At 39.6% G+C, this 15398-nt stretch overlaps 1 protein-coding gene across 2 annotated transcripts in view; it reads right to left on the bottom strand.

Annotated features, from left to right (window-relative positions):
* Positions 1 to 604: 604 nt before the first annotated feature.
* STXBP3 (syntaxin binding protein 3) overlaps positions 605 to 15398 on the bottom strand; it is a 55862-nt gene continuing 41068 nt past the window's right edge. For both annotated transcript variants that reach the window (XM_032803731.2, XM_032803732.2), the window contains exons 11-19: positions 15151 to 15208; positions 14826 to 14891; positions 12701 to 12781; positions 11519 to 11657; positions 10541 to 10647; positions 6371 to 6469; positions 5386 to 5471; positions 3746 to 3894; positions 605 to 1871 (exon numbers count right to left, since the gene is read on the bottom strand). In XM_032803731.2, coding sequence (XP_032659622.1) covers positions 1774 to 1871; positions 3746 to 3894; positions 5386 to 5471; positions 6371 to 6469; positions 10541 to 10647; positions 11519 to 11657; positions 12701 to 12781; positions 14826 to 14891; positions 15151 to 15208 — 883 coding nt within the window. In that variant the 3' untranslated portion in view covers positions 605 to 1773. The remainder of the gene's footprint in view (positions 1872 to 3745; positions 3895 to 5385; positions 5472 to 6370; positions 6470 to 10540; positions 10648 to 11518; positions 11658 to 12700; positions 12782 to 14825; positions 14892 to 15150; positions 15209 to 15398) is intronic.

Here is a 15398-nt window from a genome sequence, read left to right as displayed (position 1 = left end):
ACTTTGAAAAAATCTGACCCCATGTCCTTAAATCGTGAGAGGTTGGATCTTATCCTCTCCAACTTTGTTTTCATTCATAGACTGGAAAAGGAAAAACAAGCATTTCTACTTTTTCAACTTTGAATGAATTAAACCAAATAAAGACAAAATATTCCTTCTGCAGCTGCTAGCTAAACAGAAACCAAAAATAAAAGCTTTTCTGCACAACAGAAATTGAAAGTACTGACATTTGGAAATATAACTATCAGTATTTCTTCCACTATAAAAACTGAAAATATTTAATTCAGTTCAGTGATGACATGTGTAATGGTTGGGTTGACCTTTAAAATAGAATGCATCTCCCCCCCCGCTCCAATTCTCTATATATAAAAAGCAGTATCCTCATGCATCAAAATCTGAGGAGGGCTCAGTGATTCTGTATATTTTTACTTAAATGGTTAATAATTACAATAAGTTTACACTTTAAAAAATCCAATTTAAATCAGATCTTAAAATACTTTTCCTTTTTAAAAATAAACCTGTTTAAAATTTAATTTTGAAGTTGACAACCTATGTTAGTCATTGATTTTTCTCCAGCCTGAGAACCACATCTTTCTATTAAAAAAAAAAAAAACCCAAAAAGAACCACACACTGGAGTATGTCACTGCTAACATGACATGAACAAACCAGAGGGGGTACTTTGCAATGCAGTGGCAATAAAAAGGTAGAACAAGTGAGATTTTTTTTCCCCCAAACTTTGCTCAGAAATCTCTGAAGTGGCACCAGGAAATCTTCATTAGATTAGTTCACAAGCAACTCAATTTACACAATAGTGGGGAAAATTTTTAATAAATAAAAGCTGCTCATTTGTTTTTGTGAAGAACAACATGGGAAAAGTCCTAAAGAGTAGTGTTACTGCACTGAAACATTTCATACAAGATGGACAAGCATGTTCTCCAGAGTTTTATTGAAAGTAAAACCATTTTCTGTTAGTACTTAAAGTATTAGAATATCAGAGTTGGAAGGGACCTCAGGAGGTCATCCAGTCCAACCCTCTGCTCAAAGCAGGACCAATCCCCAGACAGATTTTGATCCCAGTTCCCTAAATGGCCCCCTCAAGGATTGAACTCACAACCCTGGGTCTAGCAGGCCAGTGCAACTTCCATGATTAATTCCCCTCCCCTCATAATCTACCATCAGACAGCACCAACACAGAGTCATATTTTGCCCTAGGATTTTTCACAAGACAGTAGGTTTCCTTTTTTAATATAAATTGTTTTAATTGAATTTTACATACTGCAAGAGACATTGCACTTATGTGAAATAATCTTACCATATGCTTATATTTACAGCTTTTGCCTCTGAAACTTCTCCAAGTCTAGGTACTTTCATGTCAGTTTCAGAAAACCTCTCCAGTTTCCAGCATAGAAAGCTTTCATAATTACTGAAAGAGCCATTAGTATATATACAAAACATAATGATTTCTAAATTCTAGCATGATTTGTTGCAGTGGTAAAGATGTCAGTTTCAGAAAGCACTTTTACTGCAAAATGCTGTCCATACGCCATACAACATAAAAACAAGGTGTTAGACACTTCTTCCCTCTTCTTCCTGCTTTTAACTCCAAAAAGAAAATCAGCAAATTTAAATTATAAAAAGATACTCCATAAGTTGAGGGTGTGTACTTTCATCACTGGAAAAGTTAATTCCATAAAAATATTTACATACTATTTATATGAAGTGATCTCAATACATTTTTAGTTAATCACTACTGAAATAGTACTGCTTGAACATTACAGTTTCTCTTCCTCAGTGCAAACTGTATCCTTTGGTTTATTAAGCATCTTTACATCATCCAGCAGTCTTCTGGGTGTCAAAATATGAGTAGAACCTGGTAACACAGAATACACTTTAGATGGATGCAGCTAACTATATAGGATTTGCTGACATCAGGATGACTCGCTACCAAATCAAAATTGCGTGTTAAGTATTTTTATTGTACCTTTCATACGTTAGATACAGTAGTATCTAAATGATTTAATGCTTTAATGATTTTGATGCTGGACATGCAGTGATTATGGAAGCAAATGCTCCTCCCAGCCCCAAGGTAGGGGGTGGCTTTGACTGTGTTAGCAGGAGAACAAAACCTTGGGGGCCCTTCAAGGATTCCACCCCCCCCTCCCACCCCCCACATGGGTTTGAGAGGTGGAGAATCAGTGTCCTATAGGCTAAGGGTTATGCCATGCTCTTTTGTACAGCGTATTTGCTTTCGCATATCCATAAACCATTCCCCCTGTCCACAGCTGCCATAATCTGAGCACCAGAAAGAAAAGATCCCCTTCTCCCTTCCCCACTTTTGGGATTAGAGGACCACCTGGGTTTGGGGCTGTGCGGTACGCACCATGGTAGTCATCTTTTAAGGGCTAGGAAGGAGTGGCCTGGGCAATGAGGAGTGGGTTTTTTGCCTTCCTCCCAGTAGCCCAGTGACTCAACAGGTTATTGTTCAAAAGGGTTCTGATAACCTGAGTTGGAAGCAAATTAGGAGATATCTTCTAAAGAAGGTAACAAATGGGGCGGGTCTTCTACTGTCTGGTACAGTAATAAAACCTTTTCCCCACTCCCTTAACCCTCATGTTAGGTGATGGAGTCCCAGAAGCTGTACTAGGATCAGATTAACAGAGAATGTGTGCATGTGCGTGGTGGTGGGGGGGAGGGGCACGGAGGCACATTGATGGCAACCCTTCACCAGAGAGAAGGGATTCATCCAGTGCAGGTCATCTGTCCTCTACAGTTGCTGCTGGATGGTTTCCTGATGTGTTACTTAAAGTTGTAGCCTAGTTAAACTACATTCCTGGTGTCCTGTCTTCCTTCTTGTGGTGTCTGGGACAATAGCAGCCACCATTATGCCCCCTTCTCAGCATCAGCTCTGGACATCAGACTTTTTTTTTTTTTCCCTTAACTGATTTTACTCCTCTGACACATACTGTAAGATTTTTTAACTGCTATCTAGACAGAGCAACAGCAGCTGGTAGAAGGGCTATTTACACTGTTAAGAACAATTCTTGGCACGTGTCGTGAAACAACCAGGACCCACTACAATTTTTAGGGTGATGTGGGCTTCATCAGAAGTAAATGATTGACCCCTGACTAGAGCTACAAGAATGCTGCCAAAAGTTCTGGGCCAAACTGTGGCCATTTCAATTATTACTGCAGAAAAGTTTTTTATGTCAGTAATATTTTTGCACTACTTTGGTGTGTGTTTTCCCAATTTCAGCTGGTCACAGTAACTGCAACAAGTTCAGTAATGGGCTAGGTGCAAGTGAATGCAAAGATGAAACAAAATAGTTGTCAGCAGATTCACTGTAATGCGTTCCTTTAGCGATCAGCTGCATGACTCCTGTGAGTCATACATCTGATTTAGTAATTTAGAAATTAGGGTACTACATTTCAGCAGCAACACTGAGGTCTGAATTGTCTCATATTGGTTATCAATTCTTCTGTAGGGATTTTCAGAGTAATAGTGGGAACGTGTCTTTTTAGAACAAGAAATTAAGTCAATAGCCATAAAGGACCAATTCAGATCTAGGGATACTGGATGTAGTTTCAGAAAAGCGTAGTGACCATATGATGCTTTTTCTAGACTGACCTAGGGGACACAGAAAAATATGTTTGTTTTTCAAAAATGCACGTAAAAACTAAACATCATTAGGCTCAAATGAAGCACCTCATCTCATCTACTACTTCCTCTTCCCTAGACAGGCTTACCAATAATAACTTCACAAGATTTGTAGGCTTGAGAAACTTCATAAGCACTGCGCATCTCAGAGTATGTGATGCCTCCAATTACAAAAACTATCAGCTTTGAACCACTCTTTCGATCATCCAAGTAACTAGTCTTGGACTTCTGGCGAGCACTGTAAAATAGTTCATAAAAAAACCTTAGCACATAAGAACACAGTGATATAGTGCATCTAGTTTCATCACTCACATAGTGTAATGTACTAGTAAAAATGACAGAAAATTTCCATGTTTGCAGTGTTGCTGTAGCCTTCAAAAGATGAGACTGTGAGCTTAAATTCATAACTTTGCTGGACACTAAAAATCATGGTCTTATGCCATAAGTCCAGGGTCTTTATTGTTACAATAATCTGTTTACCCACTAACCCTGTTTTTGGTCCTATGACAAGGGGAAGTCACGATTATGTAAAAAATTGACAAAAAAAGTGTACTACACCACAGATACAAGTCTAAAACCTACAGTTATCACAAAAGGGAAAAGTAAATACAAGTGAGAAAATCTGAGATACACCTGGGCTATACATCTACATTTATATGAGAAAAGCTTGAAAATTCTGAATGAGAATGATCCAGTTAAACCTTTCCCAAAAAAGGGTTCATCTCCTTTATGTCAGACAAACATCACTGTCCTTCTCAATACCTAACTGTAAATAGCACCATGATGAATATTGGCCAATACTGAAAAAGGCTGTTGAACATTGTGATACAGCTACTGGAGGACTTTTAGGTTACACAGTCTATATTTGCACTGCATTAAGCTCAGTAGGTCAGCAAACTACTAATGCCCCAAAAGACACCCAACTTCAAATCTGTCACTAGCCAGAAAAGTGTGACTCTACCTATCAGAGACCTGCCTACAATGATCAATATTTGTGACATCCAACATTGATTACTGCAACTCATATCTGAATCCATATATTGAAAAAAGCTTTAACCGGTACTATGCAAAGATTCACTGAATATATAAACACACCCCACTCCACTATACTCTCCATGCTAGCTGTCCACTCTGATATTCGAAGACTTCCATGGGACTGGACTCAGCTACCAGTGATAACCTCTCCCTAGGGCCACTGATTTCCACAAGAGTTAAATTCCACTAGGATAATTAAATTGTTCAGTAAGGGGAGGCTTGTGAGTACAGGAGACAGAACTTTCACAAAACTCAGACCTAGCCTACAGACTTCCCATTTTTTTTCAAAAGAGTGAACTGTCACTTTCAGAACTAAATGCAAAACATTTCTTCAGCCTAATGTAGACACACAAGACAGTCATACACAAACCACCACTTATAAACTACTCAAGCTAACTCTCCTTAAAGGTGACTTAATTCTGGTAAGAAAGATGTTATTTTTATTTTAAATATGCGGGAGGCACTCAAACTACAATTATGAGCTATATAAGTAACTAGCTTGAGGGTTATATAGCAAAGCTCCAGGGATCATTTCAGATTAACTGAAATGCTTTAGTAGATTTCATTTTATACTAAATAGTTACTTCAGCCCCTACTGTGCATCATTTCTCAAAATGAAAGTTATACAATGCACGTAAGAAAATACAGTGAGAATAGTAAATTATTATCCTGAATGTAAATTATAACAATTTACCTCACTGCCCCTGAACCATTCCAGGCTGCAGGGCACTGGGAACAGTAAGGCCATTCTTTTGAATCTAGTTTGTTTTCTATAGCATCCTGGAATGGGGGAAAAAAATATATTCATTTTAACCAAGTTATGTTAACTAGAAACACTATACATATACAAAACCCCATAAATTTCAACTCTTGAGAAGACTGGCTGGTTTAGAACTTCAATCCAGAAGCAGTAACAAGTTAAAACAGATTTCACAAGAACCGGTGCTCCTACTGCAAAAAAGACTAAGCACCACACCACATCTATATTTAATTACTGTAGTGCAGAAAGTCATTTGTGACTTAGACTCCATGAACGAGGAAGAAAAAAACAGAAGGAAGTAATTTCTAACTAATTTTTAACACGATGTTGATTTAATCATTCAGATTTCATCTTTGATTTTTTATGTATAACTGCATTAACCTACTTAATTTCTCCACAAAGAAATTATGTGGGTATGTATGTACATATGGGAAGTCCAAGTTTCTAAAGACAACCTACACTACTGACTTTGCATGGATTTCCCAGGTGACTAAGGGCATCCATTACGTGAATTTAACATTTAAACTATAGTTTAAAGATCCATTACACACACAAAAAAAGGAGTTTAATTTAAAGAACCCAATATCAAACTATCAGCCACTGGAGAGGAAATTCAAATGTCCCCCTCTACCTTAATTTGCTTCAGCTAGCTTTAAACTATTTTCCAGTTATACTTAAAATTAAAGTTTACCGTATAAATTTAATTTTCTATTTTAATGTACTAACTAGAAATTTAGTGGTTATATGCACATGTCTAAAGAACTTTCCTCTTAGGAAAATTTTATGGAATATAAAATGTAATTAACTCAAAACTTTTATAATGCCATTTCAAAAGATCTTGGATAAACTGTTAGCTTATAAAGTACTTATGAATATTTCTATACTGCACCTAGGAAACAACTATGTTCTTAGAATTTACCTCCATAACATCTTTGATAACAGGTGTCCATCTGGAAAGCTGAAACGTTTCTTCTGAAGAGCGGTCCTTCCTTGATTGTCTGCGTTGCTGAGAAGCAGACTAAATAAACATTTAAAAAAAATTAAAAGAGGCTATGATTTTATTATATTATTTATTTTAATCATTCCCAGCAAAACAAAGTGCCAAAGAAATATTGCACCATGTGCATCAAACAATGTAGAGTACATTTCTGCTGCAATTCAAAATTAAGTACTGGAAACCTTTGTTTCTGAAGTAAAGAGCTAGATATATTGATGTTTACCCAAAAAAAGTGATTTGAATGCTGAAGTGTATATTGTACAATTGCTAAACTAATGGCTCCCCACATATAATTCTTGCCCCATTGCTGAAGCCTAAGGTTTAAAGCAGTAGTTCCCAAACCTTTTACCTCGCACCTGTCCGCCCTCCCCCTCCACTAGATTTTATTATAAGGCACCTATACACTTTGATAGAACAGTGAAACAGGAATAGAGAGTGTTTTCCAGGAAGTATGATTAAGTTATAAAATAAAAAATTGATTTTTTTTTTGTTACTATGAGGACTGCCTATCTCACTTAAATGATCAGATTCTTAAAATTAAGCATATGAAAACTCTAGAGTTCAGACATTACGTTACACTATACTCAAAGCCTGCATAACTCTGCAAGCTGTTTATTCCATAATTTTATTTTGATGACAAGTTACTTAGAAAATTATCAAGTGTAAAAACCAACATACTGTATTAAGTTAGATATGTTGCAAATTTTAGCAATGGGAATTTCTCAAGAATTCCTAGCAAAATAACTAGCTTCTGTCACTTCTGGATTCTCCCAAGAAAAATGTGGAATGCCATATTAAGAGTTGCAGAAAAAGCCTTAGAGCTAAATGGAAAAAATGCAGTATTTCTTACCATAGAAGTGAAAGAGCTTGGAGCACTCGACCTGGTGCACAACCTGAGGCCTAAACTACAGACTAGGAACCAAAGTCAGGCCATGTATTAAAGTAGATGCTTACAAGTACACTCTCTGATACACGACCTTGGCAAAGGTACTGCTAGTGTTGCTAAAACACAGGCACTCCTAAGCAGCAAGGAGTGGGGTGGGGTGGGGGTGGGTGTCCAACATATTATCTGGTGTTAGGTCATGATGTACCTGGGCTAACAGGGTTTGACAGAAGTGATGAATAGGGATGTTTGGCCTGAGACATCTAGAGCAAGGTACAAGGGGAGGTAACAGGCAGATGTCATGAAACATGTAAGGTGGTACATAAGTTGTTTGTCTCAGGTCTATAAATCTAAGGTAACCTTGCCTTAACCCAGACACGGGAAAATTATGGCATGCGGGCCAGATCCAGCTCATCAGGGCTTTCAACCCGGCCCACAGGATTGCCAGCCCCATGCCATAGTGAGGCTACGGCAGGCTCCCTGTCTGTCCTGGCCCCACACCGCTCCTGGAAACCACCCGCACCATGTCCCTGCAGCCCTGGGGGAAGAGGGAGGAGAAGCAGGGCAGAGGGCTCTGTGTACTGCCCTCGCCTGGAGGGGCCATTCCCCTGCAGCTCCCATTGACCAAGAATGGGGAACCATGGCCAATGGAGCTTCAGGGGTGATACCCACAGGCAAGGGTAGTATGCAGCACAGCCACCTGCCCTACTTGACCCCACCCCCCCAGGAGCCACTTCCTGACATCCTGACCACTTCCAGAAGCAGTATGGGCACTGTCCTGCTCTGTCACTCCACGCCTGGGAGCTGGAAACCGGTGCTAGGATCTTGGGTGGTACCGGGATCGGGACCAGGACCGGTCATAACAGTGTCGGGAGGCCAATCTAGATCTCGATGAGGACCTATGCCCCGGGCGGTGCCAGGACTGGCTGCGAGATGATCAGTGCCAGGTGCTGGATCAGTAACAATCATACCAGGAGGGAGACCTACGTGAGGCGGAGTGGCGCCGCAAGTACAACCGGCGCCGGGACTGCGAGCGGCACCGAGTCTGGGACCATCGGGATCAGGACCGCGACCAGGACCTAGATCAGTGCCGAGCTGTCTCGCTCTGCGAGGAAGGTTGCATGAAGGCGGGTTTCCCTATGTATGAAACAGTCTGCACTGGCGGTCCTGGAGGGTGAGACGGTCCAGGCTCAGTCAGCGCAATCAGGTCATGACCGGTAAAGAAGCCCTCTGGAGTGGACGGCAGGCCGAGCTCAGCCATGGCATGCGCCAGACTCAATGGCCCTTGCGGCGCTGGAATCAACGGTGCCGGACTTGGAGCCTTCACAGGGCAATCCGGCCCAGACTGTTGCTCCAATGGGGGCACAGGCAGCGCCTGCAACTGCACAGGAGCAGCAGGTGGTGTGTGCTGCTTCTTGGGCCGCAGAGACAGCGAGCGATGTCACATCTGTACCAGTGCTAGAGGCGGTGCTGGTGCCGGGTCGTTCTGGTGCCAGAGGCGTGCTTCGGACCAACGGTGCCTGGTCTGCGCATGCGGTGCTGAGGGCACTGGGCTAACTGCCGCTTCCATTAGAAGCTGTTTTAAATAAAGTCCCGCTCCTTTTTTGTCCGAGGCTTGAAAGCCTTGCAAATGTCACAATTATCTGATTGATAGGATTCCACCAACCACTTCAAGCAGAAGTCGTGAGGGTCTCCCATAGCCATTGGCTTGAGACAGGCTGAGCAAGGCTTGAAACCCAGAGACCTGGGTATGGGCCCTGTTACTGGGGAGGAGGGAAGGGGATAAACCCTGTTTCCTCCAAGTACTATCTACACTATGTACTGTGACAGACTCAGGCCAGGAGGATATAAGAGGGTAGTGGAAGGCAGGTAGATCAGCCTCAGAATGAGCAGGTCCCTGTTCCCTGGACAGCCAAACAAGGGCTACTCCAGGCCAGTCCAGACACCTGAGGCCAACTTAACCAGTTACGGTCATTAGGCTAATGCTGGCACTTGACCTCAATTAACTGACAAAGGGTCAGTTAAGGCTCTGAGGCTAATGGAGACAGCTGGAACCAATGAAGGTCCCACTCTCCTTGCCAGCTCTCTCTCTTTCTCAGCCCAGGTGAAAGGAGCTCGAGGAGAGGAAGCATTACTGAGCTCTGAGGCAAGGGTGAAGCTTGAAAAAGGGGAGCACTGGGAAGTGGCCCAGGGAATCAAAGCAGCGTCAGTGGAGGAGGAAAGCTGCTAACAGCTGCTATCATTAGGGTCCCTGGGCTGGAACCCGGAGTAGAGAGTGGGCCCAGGTTCCCCCCTTCCTTCTCGCATTATCTACAGAGGTCTCTTTGAGAGGGGAAAACAAACTTTGGTCTAGGCAGGAGACCAAACAGTGCCTATAGAGCCCTAAGAAGTAACAGAGACTGTGGGTATTCCACCTTCCCACCTCCCATACTGGCCTGTGATGAAAATAGCTCAATAAGCTGCAACCTTTGCCGCCATACTGGAAAGGGAGGTCATATTGAGGGCCTTAGCGAGCTTCTGAGGCCACTGAATCCGCCAGGAAGCGCAGGACCCACCGATACAGACTTGGAGCTTTGTCACAGTATGAAACTTACTATTAACTACATTATAACTGTTAATAGTTTTAACAGTTATTAACTATTACACTAAACAACTATCTACAGTATAACAAGTAAAGAGCTAGGGAAGTGGAGATCAGTTTCAAATGACCGTCACAGGCGGTAAGTAGGAACTGAGGGGGCACTGGGTCAGCAGGCGCATATATCCAGTGCCATAAGGCCGCCACTCCAGGGGGCGCCTCAGCCAACCCACTGAGTGTTGCTAGGGTAAAAATTTTCCCACGATCGTGCACGCACACCTAATTCAAATCGATATGAGGAAGCACTCGAAGAAGAAAAATTCCTGCTGCTGACCGAGCCATTCTTTGCCACTGGGCACTCATGTTAGCGTACCCATAGCTTCTATGAGATGCTAGTACTGTGCTTGAAGATATTAAATCTGGTCAAGTGCCTCTGTCACCAAACCATGCCTGTGGCCTTTCTTTATGAGTAACACTGAGGCCTGCTGAATTAGCAGGCTGAATTGTCTGCTAGAGCTAATAATAATCAGAGCTCCAAGAACAGAAGCACTGAGCAGTTGGAACAGCTAAGTGGCCCCCGGATAGCGTTACCACAGCAACAACATTCCAGTCTTCAGCATTTAACACTTACCGAGACCACAACAGGTACACCAAGGTACTTCCAATTTTTTATCATGTCGCTATCACTTTCTATTTGTACATTCTGGATCAGTTTGTCCAAGTTCTCTTGTGTAGTTCCTTTTGCCACAAAGAAAAAAATGAGTAAGTTAGATTTTGAACTAACAAGTCCATCTGATACTTTAGGATAAAATTAGCTCTTGGTCCCAGACATGATAGGATTTTTGATCATTTAAAAACTAGAATATATTTATTTCTTTAATATTTCATAATAAATCCATCCTTTTAAATTTACCATAATCTGCCTCAGATACTGAAATAAATACTTGAAAATTCAAATGTCACTTCATGCCAATCTTTGAGAATACATTCAAATCTCTATAGGAACCTCTATTTCTTTTACTCCAACAGCAATCAGTACATTTCTGGGTCCAGTACGGCAGATCTTGATGGTCCAAGGTCCCACTTGGAAAAATAATTCACTTTTGGGGAAACGGAGGTGGAAGGAAAGGCAAGTCAAAGCTTCGAATGAGGTTTATCAGATTCTCAGTTACCTAAATTTGTGCTACTCAGTGCTTATGATTGAGAGCTCAGGAATACATTCCTCCTCTCCAGTCTTTGTCATCACTCTTCCCCATACACTCCAACTCCCAGGATGCAGCTAACAGCAAATCCCACCCCAAATCCTAACACTAACCTGGGTAAGAAACGGACAATTTAAGAAAATATCCCACATCCTAAGTACTGAGATGCTGCTCAGATAATCTATTGTAAAACATAAGTGTGCTTGCTTGTTGTGCTATATCACTTCTAGCCCTGTATGAGCAACCTCTTCAAGAGACATCTGGGGGAAAGAAGCTACATGTTATGGCTGCATTTCCTTTTAACCTTGCCATGGCTTAGTACGACTGGTCCATACCCAGTATTGGTCTCTGCACTAAAACCTAGGATTGAAATCTAACATATTGGAAAAGAAAGCAACTTATCATACCATTTGTGCTGAAGATATAAAGGAGGATAGCTCTTATTTTATCATAAGAGTCATGGTTTTTGTTGAGGAGAACGGGAAGAAGGACTCTCATTGAGTCTTTCACTTTTTGGCCCTCTGCATCAGTTCCAAGAGCTAAATCCTAAAAAAAGCAAACGAAGTGGTCTTAGTGACCAATCGTTAAAACAAATAGCATCAAATTTGTGTTTCTTTATTTAGTTCCAGCAAAATGCAAGTTACCACTTACTTTACAAACATTACCACCATGGTGGTAGTGATGGAAGAGTTTCACTAATGACTATATTCACACTGAACTTAAACCAAGGTCCTGTGTCTACACAATTGAAACAGCTATGCTAAACTGTTGTAGTTGTGTATTTCAACTGTGGTACCAGAGCTTGTATTTTTTAAAACCCCGTAGCAAAAAAATTTTGACAGTCCACGCTGGCCAGTCAAATCCTGTTAGGAAAAAAAAACAGCTCTGCCTAAGAATTTCAGCTATAATTAAACACAGTTGTCAGTTAGTACCCTGTCTGTACAGATGAAACTAACAGCCTGAATATGAACATTTTCAAAACTGAAGAGCTTTTACATTGTAACTACTGTAAAAGTTTGGTCAGATTTTGTTTAATGTTGTATTACCATGTTCCAGACCAAAGACCACTATAATAAAAAGTTGCTTCTTACACTATTATTATTTTTTTACTATTGTAAGAGTCTTTATGTTCATAATATTAAAGAATAAGCTTAAACAACATTTTAAATATGATTTTGTACTTCAGGTTAACAGTATTAGCTTGTTTGTTTATGGTAGTGCCCAGAGTATACAAGCTCCTTTCTATACATTTAGAAAGGGAGAGTACCAGCTCTAAGGAGCTCACAATCCAAGGTGAGACATAACTGGACAATAAATTAGGGAAAGGGAAAAACAAGTTGGATTTCTCTTTTTTTAAATAAAAAGATCAACTAGATTACCCATAGGCAAAGGTAGGTCTTTTAACAGACTTAAATATTGACAGGATAGGAACCTTGGGGATCAAGTCTTACAGTAAGATTACTCAGAGTAGACAAAAAAATCAACCATGAAAAGGCAGATACAAGCTACAAAATTAGTGTTATGAAAATGACTATTTCTGCATAGACTGCAAACATTAGATTTTATTTACACTAACAACTTTCACATACCTGTTCAGTTTTGCACAGCTTTTCTATACTGGATTTAAACTTACTCATGCAATCTTCTGCTATGTTAAGATGGACTACTTGCTGTAAGAGAACAAACATCGTAACTTACTTCTTTTCACATAGTTCAGTCATAGCAGGAGTACAATTTAGTTCATTTTTACTAGTTACACAGTCATCTTTTGACTATCTGAGCTTAATTTTGTAAGCACCTCATGCTTGTGTGTTTTACTTAGAAAAAGTGATGGCTTTTTCAGTAAGGATCCAATTCCAGGTTGTCAAAGGCAGAAACTTTTCCGTGTGTGTTTTTTTGTTTGTTTTGTTAAGACTATAACTATGACAGCTGCAGGTTAAGGAACGTAGTAATCTGTATGATTGGTAGCTATAGCCAAATACAGTTTAGATGACCCATTTTGGCACTAAACCACCAAGCAGAAATTGCTGTGTCGTGACAAGGTGGAGATCAGTCCCAAGGACATTGAAATTTAAGACGCCTAGTGTTCACATATCTCCGTAACAGCCATCAGTCTGATTAAAGTGCAAGGAGGAAGAGACCTTCTAAATTAATTTTGATAATCAAATTGTAGTTACAAAATCTTCAATGAAATTATTGGAATCAAGGCCCCCTCCCCTTTTACTCATTTCTCAAAAAAATCTCAAACAGCCTATAATAAGTGAAGAACCTTGTGGCTTAAAATAGGGAAGTGTTGATTTATGACCTTCGCTTAGGATATGGAATTAGCTTATGATTCTATATTTTGCTACCTTCTAGTGACTGGCTCACCCTACTTGACTAATCCCTTACATTCTTCCAGAAAAGCACAAATGTGACCCATTACAAGCTGATGCCACTCCATTACGCTTTTGTATAAGGCCGCTTTATGATTATGAATTTTGAAATATGCCTTTATCAAAACCAATCTTTGCCAACAGTTTGAGTATTTCAATGCTATGAGATCATGATAGATTTAAATTCATCTGGATTATCTCAAATTCTAGCCCATTTGTCTTCTCACAAATAACTAAGATACAAAATAGGATTTTCTAAAATGTATCAAATGTAAGTTTTGACCCTGAGATGTTGCTGTTTTTTGACAAAGGATTACCATAAATAAAAAATGAAGATGACACTTTAAAACCACAACCAAGGAGTCTTTTAGGTGTTTGATTACATAATTCAAATTGAGAATTTCAAGTTTAGCATCTGCTAGTCTATCTGCGATGTCACTACTCTATTCCAGGGGGGGGCAGAAAGAAGAGTGCACCAGGAGAGTGCCATTCACAAAGAAAGATGGTTTATTAGACTTCCAGGTACTATTATTAATCTATATGAGACCTCTTTCCCTCAACCATCTTAAGTGATAAAGTCATGATATGCAACTGGCTGGAACCTGATCTCACTCAGGAGTCCAGAACATCTTAAGGGGAAATGTGTGCAACAGCAGTGCATCTGTTTAAGTCTGTTTTTCATTTCTATCATGCATGAAGATTCTGCAGTGGGTTTACAATTAACCATAAGTTAACAGATGTGGCTACAGGTCAAGTGAGAACATGATCATGCTTCAGTAGTTTCCTTTAGATGTGTATTTTTGCAGATAGATGTTTCATTTCTGTTTTAACTGATGCATCTTACACTACTTAACTTTAGAATCTTTACAAAGAAAATAAAATACCATTGTGTAAAGTTAAGTTTGACAATATACTAACTGCGTGTTGATCCTATTAATTTGAAACATTTCTTCTATTCATCACTGCTACATAAAGAGAAAGTAAAAGCAATACTGCAAAGGATTAGCTGTTCAGACAGGTATCTGCAATCATAATCCAAGTACATTAGTTTACTTAAAGAGTATGAATGCATCCAACAGAATGCTTAAACATTTCATATTGACAAAAAAAGCCATCACACTTGGAAGTGGACTTACTCCTCAAAAAATGTATTCATTGAGAACAAAAATATGAAGCACCTAACATAAAATCATGCATGACAAATAGCTCAATAAAAAAAAAAAAAAAGATTTTTTCCACCCTAAGCTTCTTGACTTAAAACAATAAAAATATAGCCTTTAAAACCAGAGATACTAATTGGTGAGAACAGTTGACAAGCAAAGCATAGGATGCAGCTTACCTTGGTAATCTGTTTACGGAAGTGGGGCATCTTTTTCATTAGCTGGGCCAGATTACTTAGTGATAACTGTGAAAACAGGACAGTTTAAAATGAACTGATGTTTCTCATTCAACAAATACAATTGTATTTATTTCCCTTACTGCTGGAGGCTGGGATTTCCCAACTCCACAGCTGAGAAACTTGTATCAATTTCTCAGGCAGGTTAAGAACCTAATAACCAAACACAGAACTTTAAACTGACCTTGTTGAAAAATACACCGGACAGGCAATTAACATTAGAAACAAATATTTAACAATAAGTCAGTTATAAGTAACTATTTCTTACTTTTCCTTCTGTTGTTTTTCTCTTTGATGAAACTTCTTTCAAAAGTTTTGGAATTTCCCTGTCAGATTAAGAGAAAGTAAAGGAATGCTTTACAATCTGAAACAAGTAATTTATTATTTATAAATTAAATTAATAGTATGATAAAGTAGTAAATGCAAGAGATTTATGATAATTGGAAACCATAACTGGTTTTTAGTGAAAAATTAGGGTTTTTTTAAAAAAAGGTAAGATGTGTGTTTCCATACATT

Source organism: Chelonoidis abingdonii, chromosome 7, assembly GCF_003597395.2.
Source record: "Chelonoidis abingdonii isolate Lonesome George chromosome 7, CheloAbing_2.0, whole genome shotgun sequence".
NCBI lineage: Eukaryota > Metazoa > Chordata > Testudines > Testudinidae > Chelonoidis > Chelonoidis abingdonii.
This window is presented reverse-complemented; position numbering and strand designations above follow the sequence as displayed.